The sequence below is a fragment of the Triticum dicoccoides genome, chromosome 2B, assembly GCF_002162155.2.
Source record: "Triticum dicoccoides isolate Atlit2015 ecotype Zavitan chromosome 2B, WEW_v2.0, whole genome shotgun sequence".
In the NCBI taxonomy this organism is placed as follows: domain Eukaryota; kingdom Viridiplantae; phylum Streptophyta; class Magnoliopsida; order Poales; family Poaceae; genus Triticum; species Triticum dicoccoides.
This window is the reverse complement of record NC_041383.1, coordinates 552,061,950-552,082,331: the sequence shown is the minus strand read 5'-3', so window position 1 is coordinate 552,082,331 and position 20,382 is coordinate 552,061,950. Positions and strand designations below refer to the sequence as shown.

The following is a 20,382-nucleotide window of genomic DNA, read 5'->3' as shown; positions in this document are numbered from 1 at the left end:
AGAGCCCAGTGCCAGTTTCTGTTTTTTCCCTTGTTTCAGTGTTTTGAAGAAAAGGAATATAATGGAGTCCAAACGGAATGAAACCTTCGGGAGAGTTATTTTTGGAACGGAAGCAATCCAGGAGACTTGGAGTGTACTTAAGGGAAGCAACGAGGAAGCCACGAGGCAGGGAGGCACGCCCTACCCCCCTGGGCACACACACCCACCCTCATGGGCCCCTCGTGGCTCCCCTGACCGACTTATTTTGCCTATATATGTCCATATACCCTAAAAACATCGGGGGCACAATAGATCAGGAGTTCCGCCGCCACAAGCCTCTATAGCCACCAAAAACCAATCGGGACCCTGTTCCGGCACCGAACATGGGGAGTTCCCATTCCTGTTTTTTATCATGTAGACACACAAGAACCTCTTATAACCGAAAAAACGATTGAACATATCAAGGGTATGCCGGTGTTTATGATTTCTTGCACTTCTTTGTTAGGCTCCCTTTGCATTTGCAACACCATCATTCTCAAGCAATTGCTAACCTAAATGTCTTGTTTCAAGTTGTCCCTCAAATTTTTTAGATAATGCTCCTATATGTTAACTTTCTGGTGCAACATATGAACTGAATTATGTGCCATATCTTACAGTATTTTCATCTAAGACTGTGTTTGACATTGCGGCGGGTGGATTATGACAATCTAGCTTATCCAACCAGCTTTTGCCTATTTTGATGCTTGTTTAACCAACTTATCTCTAGTTCCGTGACTATTTTCCCACAGCCGATTATAAAATAAGCACATCGCATTGTCAATATAATAAATAAGCACGCAGCACATTCAGCTACCCCAAACTGAGCCTAAATTCGGCTGTTGTATCTGTACCAAGTCCAGTTTCGATATTTTCAAAGACATCTCTAAGATCCATTATGTGATCATTTATGACAGCTTTTATCCGTTTGTACTTGTACTTTCTGAATCATTATAAAACGACCTTATGCTTGCCATGCTTTCTCAGGCATTTAATTCCATTTCGACTTCTTTCCTTCTTACAGGAAAACTGGCTTTACTTCTGATTGGATTTTGAATCACATGAAAGCCCGCCAATATTTTTGTGTTTTTATGCAGGTATAGTGTCAGAAAAAGGCAGTGATGCCTGGTGGTATATGACAACTGAGGAACTTCTTCCAGAGAAATATCGTGACAAAGCATCTGAGTATCGCAAGGGCACTGATACAATGGATGTTTGGTTCGACTCTGGTAGGTTCCTGTCTTCATTGTTCTGCTAAGAATATACTCCCTTCATCCATACTCCCTTCATCCCAAAATTAGTGACTCAACTTCTTACTAACTTTGTACTAAAGTTAGTATAAACTTGAGTCACTTATTTTGGGACGGAGGGAGTAGTATATTTTAGAAAGTTCCGTTGGTGATGGTTATCAGTTGTGACAATGCATAAATCAAACGTTCACCATAGATCTCTGTGCCCGCGCATGTGGCCGCACACTGTGAATCTTGACAGCTGCCATCATTTTAATCGCCAAGCCAGCCAAGTCATGCATTATAATCTTGCATTGATGTCATTATTGGGCTTGTTATTGTGTATCCAGTCCTCCAGACTTATTTTGTTTTCCATGCCACCTTTTCTCCTGACGTCACATTAGTCCTTACCTCTCAAAGCACTCATATTTCAATAATATCTTGAGATTGAGCATTGTTAAGAACACTTTATATTTATTGATTCCACATCTTCTCTTCATTCAGGCTCCTCATGGGCTGCTGTTTCAGCAAAACGAGATGGCCTTAATTTCCCTGCAGATGTATACATTGAAGGTTCAGACCAACATCGTGGATGGTTTCAGAGTTCGTTGTTAACCAGCATCGCTACTACAGGTAATTATGGGTACTATTTGTTGCAGTTCGTTCGGGTTTAATATCACCAGAAGTACTTCTTGTTGCTACCTTACATTCTTAGGAACAGAGATATTTCTTATATAAGATATAAAGTTACCGCGTCTCACTAAGAGTCTACACCGTGATTCATCAACAGTTATTCATTCCACAAGATATCTTTAAAGGCATTTTCACTATATTTTCTGTAAACTCATATTTATGTTAAAAAATGGAAAATTATCCATATGCAATGATCAATTATGTTTTTTTTGTTTATTTTTCACGAGAACTCAGAAATCTGAACACTCATCGGTCTTTTATCTTGGTACTTTTGGCATCTGAAATCTGGGGACTGACATAATTGGTTCTTCATTCTCCATTTTTCCCATTAAACAAACAGGAAAGGCTCCATATTCCAGTGTTATTACCCACGGTTTCGTATTGGACGAAGACGGTTTCAAAATGAGCAAATCTGTTGGTAATGTGGTGGATCCTGAGAAAGTGATTGTTGGTGGGAAAAATTCTAAGGTCTGTTGCTACAGAAACTTATGTTACTTTCTAGTTTTGAGGAATGAAATATGTCTCAACCTTGTGCAGGAAGAGCCTCATTATGGAGCAGATGTTCTCCGTCTATGGGTTTCTAGTGTAGATTGCACTGGAGATGTGTTGATTGGTTCACAAATCTTACGCCAGATGTCTGACATGTATAGGAAACTACGAGGCACAATGCATTTTCTGTTAGCAAATCTCCGTGATTGGAAAGTAAGTTCAGGTGGCCAAGTATATATTTCATTTCATTTTCTGATAATTGGAATGCCCCAGCTAACAACAGATGTTCTTACGCATTTTAATGTACCTTCTGATAATTTGAACCCATACTCATTTTACTGAACTTCTCCTGAGTATATACTTTTTCCTTCTTTCCTCGGTGCAAAGCTTTGAACTAATTTTGATTAAGTGAATATAATTCTTGGAGCTGAGAATTGTTTCATTAGATGTAGATAATAGGAAGGATGGCATGATACTTTCCTAGCTAAATACTACACACTGTTAATATTTTTAATTGTTTCTCTAGTTTCTTTTTCTTATTTATTTACAACTTTCCTTTCAGTGCATGCTTCTTTTCTAATCCTATCTTTTTTATGTTCCTGTCTATAGCCGGAGAATTCTGTGCCCTACAGTGATCTGCCAAAAAATTGACCAGTATGCACTTTTCCAACTGGAAAATGTCGTGGCCTCCATGAAGGATGGTTATGATAATTACCAGTTCTATAAAATATATCAGGTGTGTAACATTTTTGCATAGTCACACTAATTCAGACTTACTTTTCTTTGCTCTCTTTTCCAGTTCCTCCTTTTTTACACTGTGCGTGTGTGTTCACGTGTTTCTATGCACGTGCATGCTTTAACTATGATTGGAATTATGAATATATGGTTTGCCGATTAGCAGTTCACTAGATTTGGATGATCAAAGTTTCTGGAAGTGGAATGATCTTGTTTAGTTACTCCTTTGTTCTCGTTCTGCATTCTGGAAGTTGTTTAATTTTCTTTTTCAAAATTTCAGATCACATGCGTTGCACAATTGTTATATTATGTGATGCCATATGCTTAGGATGGTCCACTTCAGATATACATTGACATATGTTTCTCTATTTCAGACCCTTCAGAGATTCGCCATCGTTGGTTTGTCCAATTTCTATTTTGATGTTGCAAAAGACCGACTTTATGTTGGGTATGACATTCATCCAATGTTCATTTCCATCTGCACCTAGTTCTTAGAATTGATCTAGCTAGTGTTGTTTGTTAATGCAACTTATGTCATCTTATCTTATCAGTGGCCGAGTTAGCTACACGAGGAAAAGCTGCCAGACAGTACTTGCTGCACATCTACTCTACCTTGTCAGGGCCATTGCTCCGATTATGCCACACTTAGCAGAGGATATCTGGCAGAACTTGCCCTTTCAACACACCTTGGAAGATGGATCTGTTGCCAAGTTTGCTTTCGATCTAAAATGGCCAGATAAGAATGAAGAATGGTGCTCAGTTCAAAAGGATGATGTTGATTTTCTGAGTGTTATCCTGGAGGTACACAACACTTCTGTATCACTTTAGAGGCATCCATTCATATACTGGTAGTTGTGTTTCTTTGCCATGGTATATGGGTTGTAGGTAGGGATGCAAGTGGCGCCCTCCCTGTCCTGCAAAACACTATGCAATTAGCATACTATGGCCACAAAATTAACACTAACGTGTACTGGGGTGTGTGATATGTGGCGCGCTGCTTACATCCCTAGTTGTAGGTTACAACTTGACCGATATATTCCTAGAGGCCGCCATCTTTTTCTTCAATAAATGTTTTATGAAACCCGTGCCTCCAACTTGGACTATTCCAGTTCAACACATCCAAGTTCCATCATATTGATCAGAAACAGATGAAACCACTTCTAATGTGTAATACACACATTTCTGTTAAATTGGTTAATTAATTGCTACTACCTCTTGAACTGCCAAAACGCCTTCACATTAGTTAACAGAGGGTGTAACTAATGCAAGACGTTTTCGCAGTTCAAAGTTCAATCGTTAGTGAACAGAGGGTGTAAGATACTACTCCCTCCGTCCCAAAATAAGTGTCTTGAGCTTAGTACAAATTTGTACTAGAGCTAGTACTAAGTTGACACTTATTTTAGGACGGAGGGAGTAGAACATTTGCAGCTCTTTTATTATCATTATTATTTTATGATCATTATTTTAATATACTTTGTTGCCACACATGAGTTCATATCTTCAGCACAGATTTCTTACAGATATTTTGCATTTGCCTGTTAACCAGTTGAGATCAGAGGTGAACAAGATTTTGGAGAGCGCTAGAACAGGGAAGCTGATAGGCGCTAGTTTGGATGCAAAGGTTTATCTCCATGCTGAAAACCCTGATACGGTATCCAAACTGAAGGAGCTGGCTTCTGCAACCAATGATGCAGATGCTCTTCATCGCCTATTTATCACGTCTCAGGTAGAGCATTTGTCTTTTTCTCAAAATCAGAGGCCCTCTTTCCGCATTCAATTTTGTTTTGACGTCTCCTCTTCTCTGTCTTTCTGCAGGTGGAGATTCTCCCGTCCCTGAGCGAAGAAACCAAATTGGGTGTGTCCTATGCGGGGAAGTTCAGCGACCCACGCACGGGAGAGATCTGGATCGGTGTGACTCGTGCGGATGGCGTGAAATGCAAGCGCTGCTGGGTTTACAGTTACACCAAGGACGTTGGGTCGTTCCTTGACCATCCTACGCTATGCTCGCGGTGCCACGGCGTCATTGATCTGCAACCGCAAGCATCTCCTGCCGCCGCCGCCGTCGCTTGAAGAGCATTCAAGCGGCGGCGACCTGGATCTAACCTCCACTTCATTGTGAAGATTGTAGGTGGAACTCGTCGACTTTTTGTTCCATGAAGAAAGCTTTGACCGTTATACTGAACAAATTAGAAGAGAAGATTTAGGGGCTTCTGAAACCGGTTTTCTTTGTATGTAGTACAACTACACACAAGCTTCCAATTTTTAGTAATTGGAGTTTTTGACCTTCCTGTACCCGTGTTGCAGAACTCCTCCCACTATACAGTAGATGAAACAATTTTGCGCCTAAACTCGATGGATGTTGCTGATAAATAGCAGGCCACTGAAAATCACAAGCATAAATTAGTGATCACCGGGCATGCATTACCACCCACTGAATTAACAACAGGAATGAAGTCCCACTTTATGGTTCATCCTCGAAAATACCAAGTAGATTGCCACAAGCAGGGCATATGGAAATAACAAGCCAGTTTCCATTTTTGACCAGCTTATTAGGCGCATAGAAAAAATGGAATGATTAACACACTCCCATGAAAAGAAAAGGATAGTGAACTGCCCAAAAGCACCGGATGATTTAGAATAATACTATATTACTTCGACGTGACGTGACCCATAATCCTGATGTTCCACCGAATGTTTAACTCGCACAGCATAACCCCCGACCACTCGGACCAAAACAATAACCACCACAACTAGTCTCAGATAACAATAGGACACCATAATAACCAAGCAGCAGGCTTCGCCGCCTCTGCCAGAGAACATCGACCCGTTTAGTCGACCTCCTCGATCTTGGGTCCAGCACCGCCAGATGCAGCTGGGGTGTCGTCATCCATTCCGCCCTCCATGTCGGCGCCAGCACCCTGGTACATCTTGGCGATGATGGGGTTGCACAGGGCCTCCAGCTCCTTCATCTTGTCCTCGAACTCATCGGCCTCAGCGAGCTGGTTCGTGTCCAGCCACTGGATGGCAGCGTCGATGGCCTCCTCGATCTTCTTCTTGTCATCCGCCGGCAGCTTGGAGGCTATCTTCTCGTCCTTGATGGTGTTGCGCATGTTGTACGAGTAGTTCTCCAGGGCGTTCTTGGACTCCACCTTCTTCTTGTGCTCCTCATCCTCTGACTTGTACTTCTCAGCCTCCTGGACCATCTTCTCAATCTCCTCCTTGCTCAGCCTGCCCTTGTCGTTGGTGATGGTGATCTTGTTCTTCTGCCCGGTCGTCTTGTCCTCAGCAGACACGTTCAGGATACCATTGGCGTCGATGTCAAAGCAGACCGTGATCTGGGGAACTCCCCTGGGTGCAGGAGGGATGCCCGACAGCTCAAACTTGCCGAGGAGGTTGTTGTCGCGGGTCCTGGTCCTCTCACCCTCGTACACCTGGATGAGCACACCAGGCTGGTTGTCCGAGTAGGTGGAGAAGACCTGCTCCTTCTTGGTGGGGATGGTTGTGTTCCTTGGGATCAAGACTGTCATCACACCCCCGGCTGTCTCCAGACCAAGGGAAAGAGGAGTGACATCCAACAGCAGCAGGTCCTGGACCTTCTCGTTGCCCTCTCCGCTCAAGATGGCAGCCTGGACAGCTGCTCCATAGGCAACAGCCTCATCAGGGTTGATGCTCTTGCAAAGCTCCTTGCCATTGAAGAAGTCCTGGAGAAGCTGCTGCACTCTGGGAATCCTAGTGGAACCACCAACAAGGACAACATCGTGCACAGTGCTCTTGTCCATCTTTGCGTCCCTCAAACACTTCTCCACAGGCTCCATGCACTTCCTGAACAGATCCATGTTCATCTCCTCAAACCTGGCACGGGTGATGGTGGAGTAGAAGTCAATGCCCTCAAACAGCGAGTCAATCTCAATGGTGGTCTGGGCAGTGGAGGAGAGGGTTCTCTTTGCCCTCTCACAGGATGTCCTCAGCCTCCGAAGAGCTCTTGGGTTGCCACTGATGTCCTTCTTGTTCTTCCTCTTAAACTCCTGGACAAAGTGGTTGACCATCCTGTTGTCAAAGTCCTCACCACCAAGATGAGTGTCACCAGCTGTGGCTTTGACCTCAAAGATACCCTCCTCAATGGTGAGAAGAGAGACATCAAAGGTACCACCTCCAAGGTCAAAGATGAGGACGTTCTTCTCACCAACACTGGAAGCCTTCTTGTCAAGACCATAAGCAATGGCAGCGGCTGTTGGCTCATTGATGATACGGAGGACATTGATGCCAGCAATGACACCAGCATCCTTGGTAGCCTGCCTCTGCGAGTCATTGAAGTATGCAGGTACAGTGACAACAGCATTCTTCACAGTGGTGCCAAGGAAAGCTTCCGCAATCTCACGCATCTTGATGAGGACCATAGAAGATATCTCCTCAGCTGCAAACTGCTTCTCCTCACCCTTGTACTGGACATTGATCATGGGCTTGTCACCAGGTCCAGCAACAACCTTGAAGGGCCACAGCTTAATATCACTCTGGACAGTAGAATCAGTGAATCTACGGCCAATGAGACGCTTGGCATCTGCACAAAACAGTTCATGTCAAAAAGTTAAATCTCATGCTACTTGCTTAATATAAACTGAGGCAAAGCAGACAACACTACAGCAGAAAACATGGTTTGCATATATAAATGGACTGGGCAGGCTAATAAAAAGGGATGCATCGAGAGGACCCTATCCAATAATAAACCCTCATAAGCAATGTAATGTAAATGGGTATATAGTAACTAGGAGGGTCATTAGGAGCAGCAAGTGTCGCAAAATTCCATTCCCCCTCATTTTCAGCCATGTTTCAAGACACAGAATCACAAAAAATGACCAAGTGTCAGATACCAGATGGCATTTGGTGGTGAACATAGCATTAAACAAAGCAAAAAAGACTTGCCATGCAATCTCAGCCGAAAGATCGTGATCTCATTTACAATAATCACAATGATTCAGCAAATGGGTATCACAGATTGCACAGCATTGAATCCAAAAGGTTTTACTCACATGAAAATATCTTATAACTATACAAACAATAGGAGATCAGATGGTAGTGCATGATGTAAATTGATCATCACAGTGAATGCAGAAATGTGGTATGGTTAGGATATCATCATTTCTCCCATCAAGTCATATATGTGACAAACAATGAAACAAACACCAGACAAAAGGATAATTTGCCATGAACAAGCACATCAAAATTCCATAAGTAAAAAAAACAATGGGAGATTGAGCCGCAGATTGTTCAGATTGAAAACCATGAAAGCAACGGGCACATTTAGCTTGCTGCCCAATTTTGCCACATCTAAAATTAAACAGGCAAAAAGGAGCAAATCAGAGGGATTCGCCCCAATTCCACTTCACAAAACAGGGTAGCAAACTTAATGGCCCAAAGCCATCCATCATAAAATTCAGCAGAAAAGCACTTGGACTTCTTTCCATCATCAATCTGCTAGACCCAAAAATAAAAGAGAAACACCAACAGTGACTAATTCAAAAGATAAAGCAACACAAATTGGCCCAGAACATGTAGTTCAGAAGAATGAGAATCAACGAAGTGTGCAGTGAAGAGCAAGCCTGTCATATAACTAAGACGTAATTTCACAAAGAACAGTTCTAATCTACTCTCCAACATACTCCCTATGTCCCATAATATAAGAGCATTTTTGACACTAGCTCTTACATTGTGGGACGGAGGGAGTAATAGTTAATTCAATACTACATTGTGTTAAAAGCATAATTTAACTGACATGAACAAGAGGACACAAGGCGGGCAATGTAGATTTATAAAACATGTTAAACAAATCACACTTGGCAAGACAAAGCAATCAAGCTCTATATAATGACATTAATAATATAGATCTAATATGTACCAACCGAGACACATGTCAATGAAGCGTTAAACAACTCACTGTCCAGATCAACTATAAACAAATAGATCTACGTGTGACCAAACAATTAACAAGATCCAACTGCGCAAGTCATATATACTAGTAATACTAACAGATCTGACACCGCAATAGCAACCAGCTAACGACAGCTACCTCTAGCAGGAACTAAACGTTGCCAGCACAAAAAACTCTATAGCTACGACCGCGGATCTAAGCGACCAGGACCAATAATATGTCAAACACACTAAAACCCATGCAAATAATACGAAAACACACTACACGGAGTAATCGAGGTCGCCCACTAATCGATTTATGAAAACAGTAGACAGATCTGAGCTTGTGATGAATGCAAAGGCAGAGAGGCGCTCACCGAAGACGGTGTTGATGGGGTTCATGGCCACCTGGTTCTTGGCGGCGTCGCCGATGAGGCGCTCGGAGTCGGTGAAGGCCACGTACGACGGCGTGGTGCGGTTGCCCTGGTCATTGGCGATGATCTCGACCCTGTCGTGCTGCCACACGCCGACGCACGAGTAGGTCGTGCCGAGGTCGATGCCGATGGCCGGCCCATCGCCCTTCGCCGCCATCTCTCGTGCTGCGGGAAACTTTGAAGCTCTCTAGCTAGGGTTTTCTTCCCGGTGAGGAGAGGTGGCGGCGGGTCAAGGAGGAGGAGGGGAGCGGAGGACTGGGGTTTGAAGAGGAAGATTATTGGAGGCGGAACCGGGGATTTTTATTGTGTGGCGGAAGAGGGCTGGTGGAGCTCTAGAAGGTTCCTGGGCTGCGGGTCAGGGTGGTAGAGCCGTTCAGATCTGATCCTGCGGCTGATGGAAGGAGGGAGTACTAATAAAGATCAACAAGAATTTCTCTAACGCTAGTCATAGTGAGGAGTAACTTATACTAGTATCATGCATATGACACTAGTCTAAGTTACTATCTTCATAATGCAAAGTAACATAATAGTAGTATCATAGGTTGCTTCATTTATTAGCTCAGACCTTTCCCAATGCAAAGGTGCTTAGATGAGGTGCTAAGTGCATTAAATACCTTAGCAACTCAAGTCTTCATTGCATAGGTGCTTAACTTGTTGTTGCTAAGCACACTTTATTTAATGAGTTAGCATCTAAAGTCTTTCATGCATTGGCCAAATTGTTTCATTTAAGTAGTTTGCCTAGGTTCTCGCGCTTGGCATTGGTTCTCCCTAGGGTCACCAAAGTACTCTCTCCCCTCTTTAAATGTTGTGCCATGTCACTTTTTTTGCTTATGTGGCATGCTTAGCACCTGTCCACGGTGGAGCACTGGGAAGGGCCTCATAGACTCATTTTGCCTCGGGAAGCGCTATGTTACAGTAACATATTATGTTACCACAAGCATCTCTTTCCTCATTAAATACTTGCCACATAAGCAGAATTGTCTTGGGATGTGTTAAGTTACTATATAAGTTACCCCCACTATGGCTAGCCTAAACACACCCCACAAAATGTACACGGACTATTATCACTGTAAGATTAGACCCACTAAACCTAATCTAACGGTTTGCCTTAATCTAATTTCTTTCTTGTGTGTACTTAGTAATTTAGATTGACTGGAAAAATTCCACCGCGGAGGGAACTTCACCCCCACAAAACGCATCCCCCTAAATCAAGCAAGGCACGAAAAAAATGATGAAAATTACTCACGTCAAATAATCATTTAAATCATCTCATGTAATCACGCACTTGCTTGAAACTAACGCACGATCCCAGCGCGCCCTCCCCGTCGCCACCAAGGGAGCACGCAGCATGACGCGCGCCACTCGGCCTGCATCTCCTCTCTCGAGCAGCGGCGACGCGGAACCAGCGTGCTCGACCTGCGTTAGCGGCGGCCAGGTCCCTCTCCTCCCTCGACCAGCGGCGGCGGACCGGGACGCAGCGGGCGGCCACGGACGCGGCGCTGGGTGTAGGGCACGGTGGCAAAGCAACGTGCGGCGGCCCTTGTGGTGCGGACGCGACGGTGTCGTGGCGGCTGCGCGGCGGAGGGCATGTGCATGAAGGGCACGTTCGTCCCGCTTCCGGCGTGCCACGCCATTGAAGGCTTGGAGTGCGAGACGGAGGACAGCCTATGGAGTGTCGCGGGGGTGCAGCAAGCTATGAGGTTTGGAGAGGCGGCTAGGAAGAGGGCCGCCTCCATGACACACGCGTCGCCCTCAGCATCCCACACTTTGTCCTCTGTTTTTCTCCAGATCTTATTTTCTCGACATTTACATTCTAGATCGAAGGAAGGTTCGCTTCTCTGCAAATTCTCCATGGCATTCACTCATCTCGAAGATATTAATCTTACATCTTGCAATACAAAGCTTACTTTGAACTCCTTATGTTGACATATTTCACATCAATCTGTCGGATGTATTTGTAGTAACTCTTATGTACAAATATGTCTCATGAAAGAAATGCCCTCCTTCATATATATATATAGTTGATAGTCTTGATTCCAGAGCCGTGGTGACACTAGGTTAAGAACCATCAAAAGGAGAATGAAGGTCTATGTAATAATGTGGCAAAATCTGTGTTTTGTTCATCTATTCTATCTGATGTGATTTTTCTTGCTACAAACTTTCCTGCTCCTGACATGTAAACTCCTATTTGTAACACTAGGATATACATACTTGTATCAAGATTCCCTACTCACAACATGGCTTGCTCCTACTAGGAATATTAGATTGGAAGCACCTACATTGGACGATTAATTGGATTTCTTTGGTATAGCTTGCTTCGTGATTGACTTCATAATTGTGATACTCGTAGTTTGAAAGTATTATGTTTCATCTTTGGCATGTTATTCAGTTTTCAGAATTGATCTCCAAGCGTGTATGATGGTGTGACTGAATGTTGAGTAAGTCCCACCCATGGAACCTCATGAGGCTAAGGCATTTAGACTAGATGTCTGGATTATGTGGTTGCTCACTTGATGTCTTCATTCATTGCAGTTGATGGTATTGGAAACAATATATGGACACTTGGTTACTTCTTTCAGTTCACATGTCCAATGAGAATTCTGCACCGACAAAAGGAGAGAGGAATTCAGCCCTAAAGAAAGCAGTAACAATGAAAACGGCATATATTTTATCACTTGGTCCTTCTATCAATGAAGCAAGGTCAAGAGGTAAAAGGATGCAGTGTGGATAACGCAGGTATAAATTTTTCCTTAATATAGTAGTACTTTTTTGTGTCGATTTGGTGTTTTTACGGAAGATTGGGAAGCAACCAATCAATCGTTTCCCTTTCTCTCTACATAATTACCTTAGCATATTTTCATTTCAATGCTTTCTCATATTTCTTAGTAGAGTTTGCTATGGAGACTCTAAATTAAGGGAACACCTACACTTGCCCCAGAACTCTTGGTAGCGCAGAGCCTCACACACGGATGTTAGTCGGGGCTTCCATCCCACGCCACTCTATTGGCCATGCCCGCAGCCGTTCCAGCATCACCCTCCCACCATCGTAAATGATCCGGCATTGCACCTTGCCAACACCCCTGCTCTGTTACATACCACTTCTCTAGCATGTCAGTGGGGCGGCAAGCCTGTGACTGAAGACGATCAGGTGACAATGTTTTTTTAAATTATTGGCAATGAACAGTACCAATGTCGTAACTAATTTATTCTATCTGAGTAGCAGTTTCTCTTTAATTCCAATAGATATCCTTATTTGATTTAGATCCATCAGTTAAGTATGTCTACTTTCATTGAAGTTTCCACACATCTGTTGCATAGTATCCTAATTCTAAATTAAAGAGAAATACATATGGAGTTCATGTGCCATTCATATATTCTATTGTACATTTTATTTCTAAGTTATGAATCTGGATGTAACTGCTATATCGGTTCACTACAAAGATGTGATATTCATTCTATAAGATTTGTTCTGGTAAGGCTCACGTGTTATCTTGGAGAATTTTACATATTAAGACATTTTTCCCTACTTTGTATGGGGTGCAATTTTTCATAGCATTACAGTTATGTTCGATCCTTCTGAATTTTGCTAATTTCATCAAGATCATATGCTTTTTTATCTCTGGTTCTTGCAAGATGATTCTTTGTCGTACGTGTCAGATTAGCGAGTTGAATAGAACGAATCCTCTTTGCACTTAGGTCTTTAAGCCCCAGTTCTTGCTTTTGTAGTTTTGTTTATTCTCTTCTAGTTTTTGAGTCAAGGTTGGAAGGTTGACTAGGCTGAAAAATGTAACAAATGTTCTTTGCACAACAATCACACATATGACGAAAAGAGAGCAGGACAATTGGGTGAATAGTTTTGATTGGGAGAGTCCAATCACCCCTCCTCCCGTAACGCCCCCATGAGCGTCGGGAGGCTAACCCTAGCGCCACTGGCTCCCCTCCTCCTCTTCGCCCTCCCTCACCGCCGCCAGGAGGTGCGAGCGGGCAAAGCCCGGTCGTCGCCGGCGGCGGCGGGGCCCCTTCGTCTCCTCGCGCGGGGTACGGTGTGGGCCGGATCTCACGTGTCGCGACATGACACTCGATACCGGGTGTGGCGGCGCGGCGGTGCTCCTGTGTGGGTCGGCGACGGTGGCGTGGCTCAGTGTGACGGGCGGTGGTGCATGACGGAGGGTGGTGATGGCGGCGGGAGCTTCCCGGCAGCACCACTGAGCCGCCTTTGGCATTGCGGGTCGCGAACGACCCCTCTTGTAGTGCCTCTCTGATGGGGGCGCGACACTGGTGGAGGTGAGTGTCCCCTCCAAGTCGGACCTTTGCGGCTAGACGGCGGCGCTCGGCGCAGGAAGACCTCCCTGATGTCCTCCTATGGCTTCGGCGGCGGCGGATCTGCCATCCCTCCCCTTCGGCATCGGGCGGCGGTTGGTGCGCTCCGACTGGTTCGGACCTTCGGCTTCAGGTGCGAAACATGGTGGTTTGGGGGAAGGCTGGTAGGGGGGCGGTTGTTGAAGGAAATATGCCCTAGAGGCAATAATAAAGTTATTATTTATTTCCTTATATCATGATAAATGTTTATTATTCATGCTAGAATTGTATTAACCGGAAACTTAGTACATGTGTGAATACATAGGCAAAACATAGTGTCCCTAGTATGCCTCTACTTGACTGGCTCGTTAATCAAAGATGGTTATGTTTCCTAACCATAGACATGTGTTGTCATTTGATAAACGGGATCACATCATTAAGAGAATGATGTGATGGACAAGACCCATCCGTTAGCTTAGCATTATGATCGTTACAGTTTCATTGCTACTGCTTTCTTCATGACTTATACATGTTCCTCAGACTATGAGATTATGCAACTCCCGAATACCGGAGGAACACCTTGTGTGCTATCAAACATCACAACGTAACTGGGTGATTATAAAGATGCTCTACAGGTGTCTCCGAAGGTGTTTGTTGGGTTGGCATATTTCAAGATTAGGATTTGTCACTCCGTGTATCAGAGAGGTATCTCTGGGCCCTCTCGGCAATGCTCATCACTATAAGCCTTGCAAGCAATGTAACTAATGAGTTAGTTGCGGGATGAAGCATTATGGAACGAGTAAAGAGACTTCCCGGTAATGAGATTGAACTAGGTATGATGATACCGACGATCGAATCTCGGGCAAGTTACATATCAATGACAAAGGGAACAACGTATGTTGTTATGCGGTTTGACCGATAAAGATCTTCGTAGAATATGTAGGAGTAAATATGAGCATCCGGGTTCCGCTATTGGTTATTGATCGGAAACGTGTCTCGATCATGTCTACATAGTTCTCGAACCCGTAGGGTCCGCACGCTTAACGTTCGATGATGATTTGTATTATGAGTTATGTGTTTTGATGACCGTAGTTTGTTCGGAGTCCTGGATGAGATCACGGACATGACGAGGAGTCTCAAAATGGTTGAGACATAAAGATTGATATATTGGAAGGCTATATTCGGACATCGGAATGGTTCCGGAGAAGTTCGGGTATTTTCCGGAGTACCGGGAGGTTACCGGAACCCCGCGGGGAGTTGTTGGGCCTTAGTGGGAAGAGGAGGCAGCGGGCAGGAGGTGGCGCACGCCCCTCCAAGCCGAATCTGAATTTGACAAGGGGTTGGGGGCGCGGCCCCCTCTCCCTTCCTTTCCCCCTCTCCTTTAGGTGGAAACCTACTAGGACTTGGAGTCCTAGTAGGATTCCCCTTCTCTCGGCGCACCTAGCTTGGCCGGTCGGCCTCTCCCTCCCTCCTTTATATACAGGGGTAGGGGGCACCCTAGAACACACCAAGTTTTGCCTTAGTCGTGTGCGGTGCCCCCTCCACAGTTACGCACCTCGATCATATCGTCGTAGTGCTTAGGCGAAGCCCTGCGCCGGTAACATCATCATCACCGTCACCACTCCGTCGTGCTAACGGAACTCACCCTCGTCCTCAATTGGATCAAGAGCACAAGGGGCGTCATCAAGCTGAACGTGTGCTGAACGCGGAGGTGCCATACGTTCGTTACTTGGATCGGTTGGATTGCGAAGAGGTTCGACTGCATCAACCGCGTTACTAAACGCTTTCGCTTTCGGTCTATGAGGGTACATGGACACACTCTCCTGTCTCGTTGCTATGCATCTCCTAGATAGATCTTGCGTGATCGTAGGATTTTTTTGAAATACTACGTTCCCCAACAGTGGCATCCGAGCCATGTCTATGCGTAGATGTTTTATGCACGAGTAGAACAAAAAGAGTTGTGGGCGATAATAGTCATACTGCTTACCACCGATGTCTTACTTTGATTCGGCGATATTGTTGGATGAAGCGGCCCGGACCGACATTACATGACTGCGTTCATGAGACTAGTTCTAACGACGTGCTTTTGCACATAGGTGGCTGGCGGGTGTCTGTTTCTCCAACTGTAGTTGAATCGAGTTTGACTACGTCCGGTCCTTGTTGAAGGTTAAAACAACACAATTGATGAAAAATCGTTGTGGTTTTTGATGCGTAGGTAAGAACGTTTCTTGCTAGAAGCCCGTAGCAGCCACGTAAAATTTGCAACAACAAAGTAGAGGACGTCTAACTTGTTTTTGCAGGGCTTGATGTGATGTGATATGGTCAAGACATGGTGTGATATAAATTGTTGTATGAGATGATCATGTTTTGTAACAGAGTTATCGGCAACTGGCAGGAGCCATATGGTTGTCGCTTTATTGTATGCAATGCAATCGCCATGTAATTGCTTTACTTTATCACTAAGCGATAGCGATAGTCGTAGAAGCAATAGTTGGCGAGACGACAATGATGCTACGATGGAGATCAAGGTGTCGCGCCGGTGAAGGTGGAGATCATGACGATGCTTCGATGATGGAGATCATAAGCACAAGGTGATGATGGCCATATCATGTCACATATTTTGATTGCATGTGATGTTCATCTTTTATGCATCTTATTTTGCTTAGTACGACAGTAGCATTATAAGATGATCCCTTACTAATTTCAAGGTAAAGTGTTTTCCCTGAGTATGCACCGTTGCTACAGTTGTTCGTCGTGCCGAGACACCACGTGATGATCGGGTGTGATAAGCTCTACGTTCACATACAACTGGTGCAAGCCAATTTTGCACACGTAGAATACTCGGGTTAAACTTGACGAGCCTAGCATATGCAGGTATGGCCTCGGAACACTAAGACCGAAAGGTCGAACGTGAATCATATAGTAGATATGATCAACATAGTGATGTTCACCATTGAAAACTACTCCATCTCAAGTGATGATCGGACATGGTTTAGCTGATTTAGATCATGTGATCATTTAGATGACTAGAGTGATGTCTATCTAAGGGGAAGTTCTTAAGCAATATGATTAATTGAACTTTAATTTATCATGAACTTAGTCCTGATAGTTATTTTTCATGTCTATGTTATTGTAGATCAATGGCCCGTGCTACCGTTCCTTTGAATTTTAATGCGTTCATAGAGAAAGATAAGTTGAAAGATGATGGTAGCAATTACACAGACTGGGTTCGTAACTTGAGGATTATCCCCATTGCTGCACATAAGAATTACTTCCTAGAAGCACCGCTAGGTGCAAGGCCTGCTGCAGACGCAACTGCAGACGTTAGGAATGCCTGGTAGAGCAAAGCTGATGACTACTCGATAGTTCAGTGTGCCATGCTTTACGGCTTAGAATCGGGACTTCAAAGACGTTTTAAACGTCATGGAGCATATGAGATGTTCCAAGAGTTGAAGTTAATATTTCAAGCAAATGCCCGAGTTGAGAGATATGAAGTCTCCAACAAGTTCTATAGCTGTAAAATGGAGGAGAATAGTTCTGTCAGTGAACACATACTCAGAATGTCTAGGTACCATAACCACTTGACTCTGCTGGGAGTTAATCTTCCTGATGATAGTGTCATTGACAGAGTTCTTCAATCACTGCCACCAAGCTATAAAGGCTTCGTGATGAACTATAATATGCAAGGATGAACAATACAATTTTCGAGCTCTTCGCGATGCTAAAAGCTGCGGAGGTAGAAATAAAAAAGGAGCATCAAGTGTTGATGGTCAACAAGACCACTAGTTTCAAGAAAAAGGGCAAAGGAAAGAAGGGGAACTTCAAGAAGAACGGCAAGAAAGTTGCTGCTCAGGAGAAGAAACCCAAGTCTGGACCTAAGCATGAAACTGAGTGCTTCTACTGCAAAGGGACTGGTCACTGGAAGCGGAATGATGTCTACTATGCAACGTTCTCCTTGTAGACGTTGTTGGGCCTCCAAGTGCAGAGGTTTGTAGGACAGTAGCGAATTTCCCTCAAGTGGATGACCTAAGGTTTATCAATCCGTGGGAGGCGTAGGATGAAGATGGTCTCTCTCAAGCAACCCTGCAACCAAATAACGAAGAGTCTCTTGTGTCCCCAACACATCAAATACAATGGTGAGTTGTATATGTGCACTAGTTCAGCGAAGAGATGGCGATACAAGTGCAATATGGATGGTAGATATAGGTTTTTGTAATCTGAAAATATAAAAATAGCAAGATAACCAATGATAAAATTGAGCGAAAACGGTATTGCAATGCTTCGAAACAAGGCCTAGAGTTCATACTTTCACTAGTGCAAGTTCTCTCAACAATAATAACATAATTGGATCATATAACTATCCCTCAACATGCAACAAAGAGTCACTCCAAAGTCACTAATAGCGGAGAACAAACAAAGAGATTACTGTAGGGTACGAAACCACCTCAAAGTTATCCTTTTTGATCGATCTATTCAAGAGTCCGTAGTAAAATAACACGAAGCTATTCTTTCCGTTTGATCTATCATAGAGTTCGTACTAGAATAACACCTTAAGACACAAATCAACCAAAACCCTAATGTCACCTAGATACTCCAGTGTCACCTCAAGTATCCATGGTCATGATTATACGACATGCATCACACAATCTCAGATTCATCTATTCAACCCACACAAAGTACTTCAAAGAGTGCCCCAAAGTTTCTACCGAAGAGTCAAGACGAAAACGTGTGCCAACCTTTATGCATAAGTTCACAAGGTCACTGAACCCGCAAGTTGATCACCAAAATGTACATCAAGTAGATCATGTGAATATCCCATTGTCACCACAGATAAGCACATGCAAGACATACATCAAGTGTTCTCAAATCCATAAAGACTCAATCCGATAAGATTACTTTAAATGGAAAACTCAATCCATTACAAGAGAGTAGAGGGGGAGAAACACCATAAGATCCAACTATAATAGCAAAGCTCGCGATACATCAAGATCGTGCCATATCAAGAACACGAGAGAGAGAGAGAGAGATCAAACACATAGCTACTGGTCAGGGCGGTACGCTCTGCTCTCTCGCGACCTCCACTCTATTCAAAAGACTAAAGGCCCCTACGGAAGATGAAAAAGGCGAGGACTGAAATGAGAAAGGAAGGAGTTCGGCAAGACGACTTCGGTTCACACGTGAAAGTGCTTCGAAAGGTGTCAGCAGGTGCGCGGAGCCGGAGCCGGCATGTTCGCCCGCTGGGCCGAGTGTTCGCCCACTTCTTTTTCTTCGCCTTTAGAGAGAAATCCGTGTCCGCCCCAGCAAGAAAACGTATGCGCGTGTATACCCTCAGCCCCGAGGGTGAACTACTCCCTCATCGTCATGGAGAGCGCCGGGATGATGAAGATGTCCACCGGTGAGGGATCCCCCCTCCGGCAGGGTGCCGGAACAGGGTCCCGATTGGTTTTTGGTGGCTACAGAGGCTTGTGGTGGCGGAACTCCCGATCTATGGTGCTCCTGGATGTTTTCGGGGTATATGGATATATATAGGTGAAAGAAGTTGGTCAGGGGAGCCACGAGGGGCCCACGAGGGTGGGGGCGCGCCCAGGGGGGTAGGGCGCGCCCTGGACCCTCATGACTTCCTTGAAGCTTCCCCGACGTCTACTCCAAGTCTCTTGGATTGCGTTTGTTCCAAAAATAACTCTCCCAAAGGTTTCATTCCGTTTGGACTCCATTTGATATTCCTTTTCCTCCAAACACTGAAATAGGCAAAAAAACAACAATTTGGGCTGGGCCTCCGGTTAATAGGTTAGTCCCAAAAATAATATAAAAGTGTATAATAAAGTCCATAAACATCCAAAACAGACAATATAATAGCATGGAACAATCAAAAATTATAGATACGTTGGAGACGTATCACGGAACTGCCCCAAGTATTTGGCGGATAAGAAGGATGGCAAAGTGAAAGGTATATTTGATATACATGTTATTGATGTGTACCTTACTAATGCTCGTAGTAGCGTCTGTGTATTTGATACTGGTTCTGTTGCTCATATTTGCAACTCGAAACAGGGGCTATGGACTAAACGAAGATTGGCTAAGGACGAGGTGACGATGCGCGTAGGAAATGGTTCCAAGGTCGATGTGATCACCGTCGACACACTACCTCTACATCTACCTTCGGGATTAGTTTTAGACCTGAATAATTGTCATTTGGTGCCAGTGTTGAGCATGGACATTATATCTAGATCTTGTTTGATGCGAGACAGTTATTCATTTAAATAAGAGAATAATGGTTGTTCTATTTATATGAGTAATATCTTTTATATTCATGCAACCTTGTTGAGTGGTCTATTTTTGTTAAATCTCGATCGTGGTGATACACATGTCATAATATTGAAGCCAAAAGATGCAAAGTTGATAATGATAGTGCAACTTATTTGTGGCACTACCGTTTAGGTCATATTGGTGTAAAGCGCATGAAGAAACTCCATACCGATGGGCTTTTGGAATCACTTGATTATGAATCACTTGGTGCTTGTGAACCATGCCTCATGGGCAAGATGACTAAAACTCCGTTCTCCGGAACGATGGAACGAGCTACT

The 20,382-nt window shown here is 44.1% G+C and overlaps 1 protein-coding gene, 2 non-coding genes and 2 pseudogenes across 3 annotated transcripts; 1 reads left to right on the top strand and 4 right to left on the bottom strand.

Annotated features, from left to right (window-relative positions):
• Window positions 1-363: 363 nt before the first annotated feature.
• LOC119367997 lies at window positions 364-5,231 on the top strand (annotated as a pseudogene).
• A 536-nt stretch (window positions 5,232-5,767) lies between these two features.
• Window positions 5,768-9,784, bottom strand: LOC119364800 (heat shock cognate 70 kDa protein 2-like). Its single transcript, XM_037630336.1, has 2 exons — window positions 9,443-9,784; window positions 5,768-7,719 (listed from the first exon to the last, which is right to left on the bottom strand). The coding sequence occupies exons 1-2, from the start codon at window positions 9,654-9,656 to the stop codon at window positions 5,990-5,992; spliced, it is 1,944 nt and encodes a 647-aa protein (XP_037486233.1). The 5' UTR covers window positions 9,657-9,784; the 3' UTR covers window positions 5,768-5,989.
• Window positions 7,901-8,041, bottom strand: LOC119266321. Its single transcript, XR_005131989.1, has one exon. It is a non-coding gene; the product is annotated as a small nucleolar RNA F1/F2/snoR5a (small nucleolar RNA).
• LOC119266231 lies at window positions 8,084-8,159 on the bottom strand (annotated as a pseudogene).
• On the bottom strand, window positions 8,219-8,305 carry LOC119266219. Its single transcript, XR_005131944.1, has one exon. It is a non-coding gene; the product is annotated as a small nucleolar RNA Z195/SNORD33/SNORD32 family (small nucleolar RNA).
• Window positions 9,785-20,382: the final 10,598 nt, after the last annotated feature.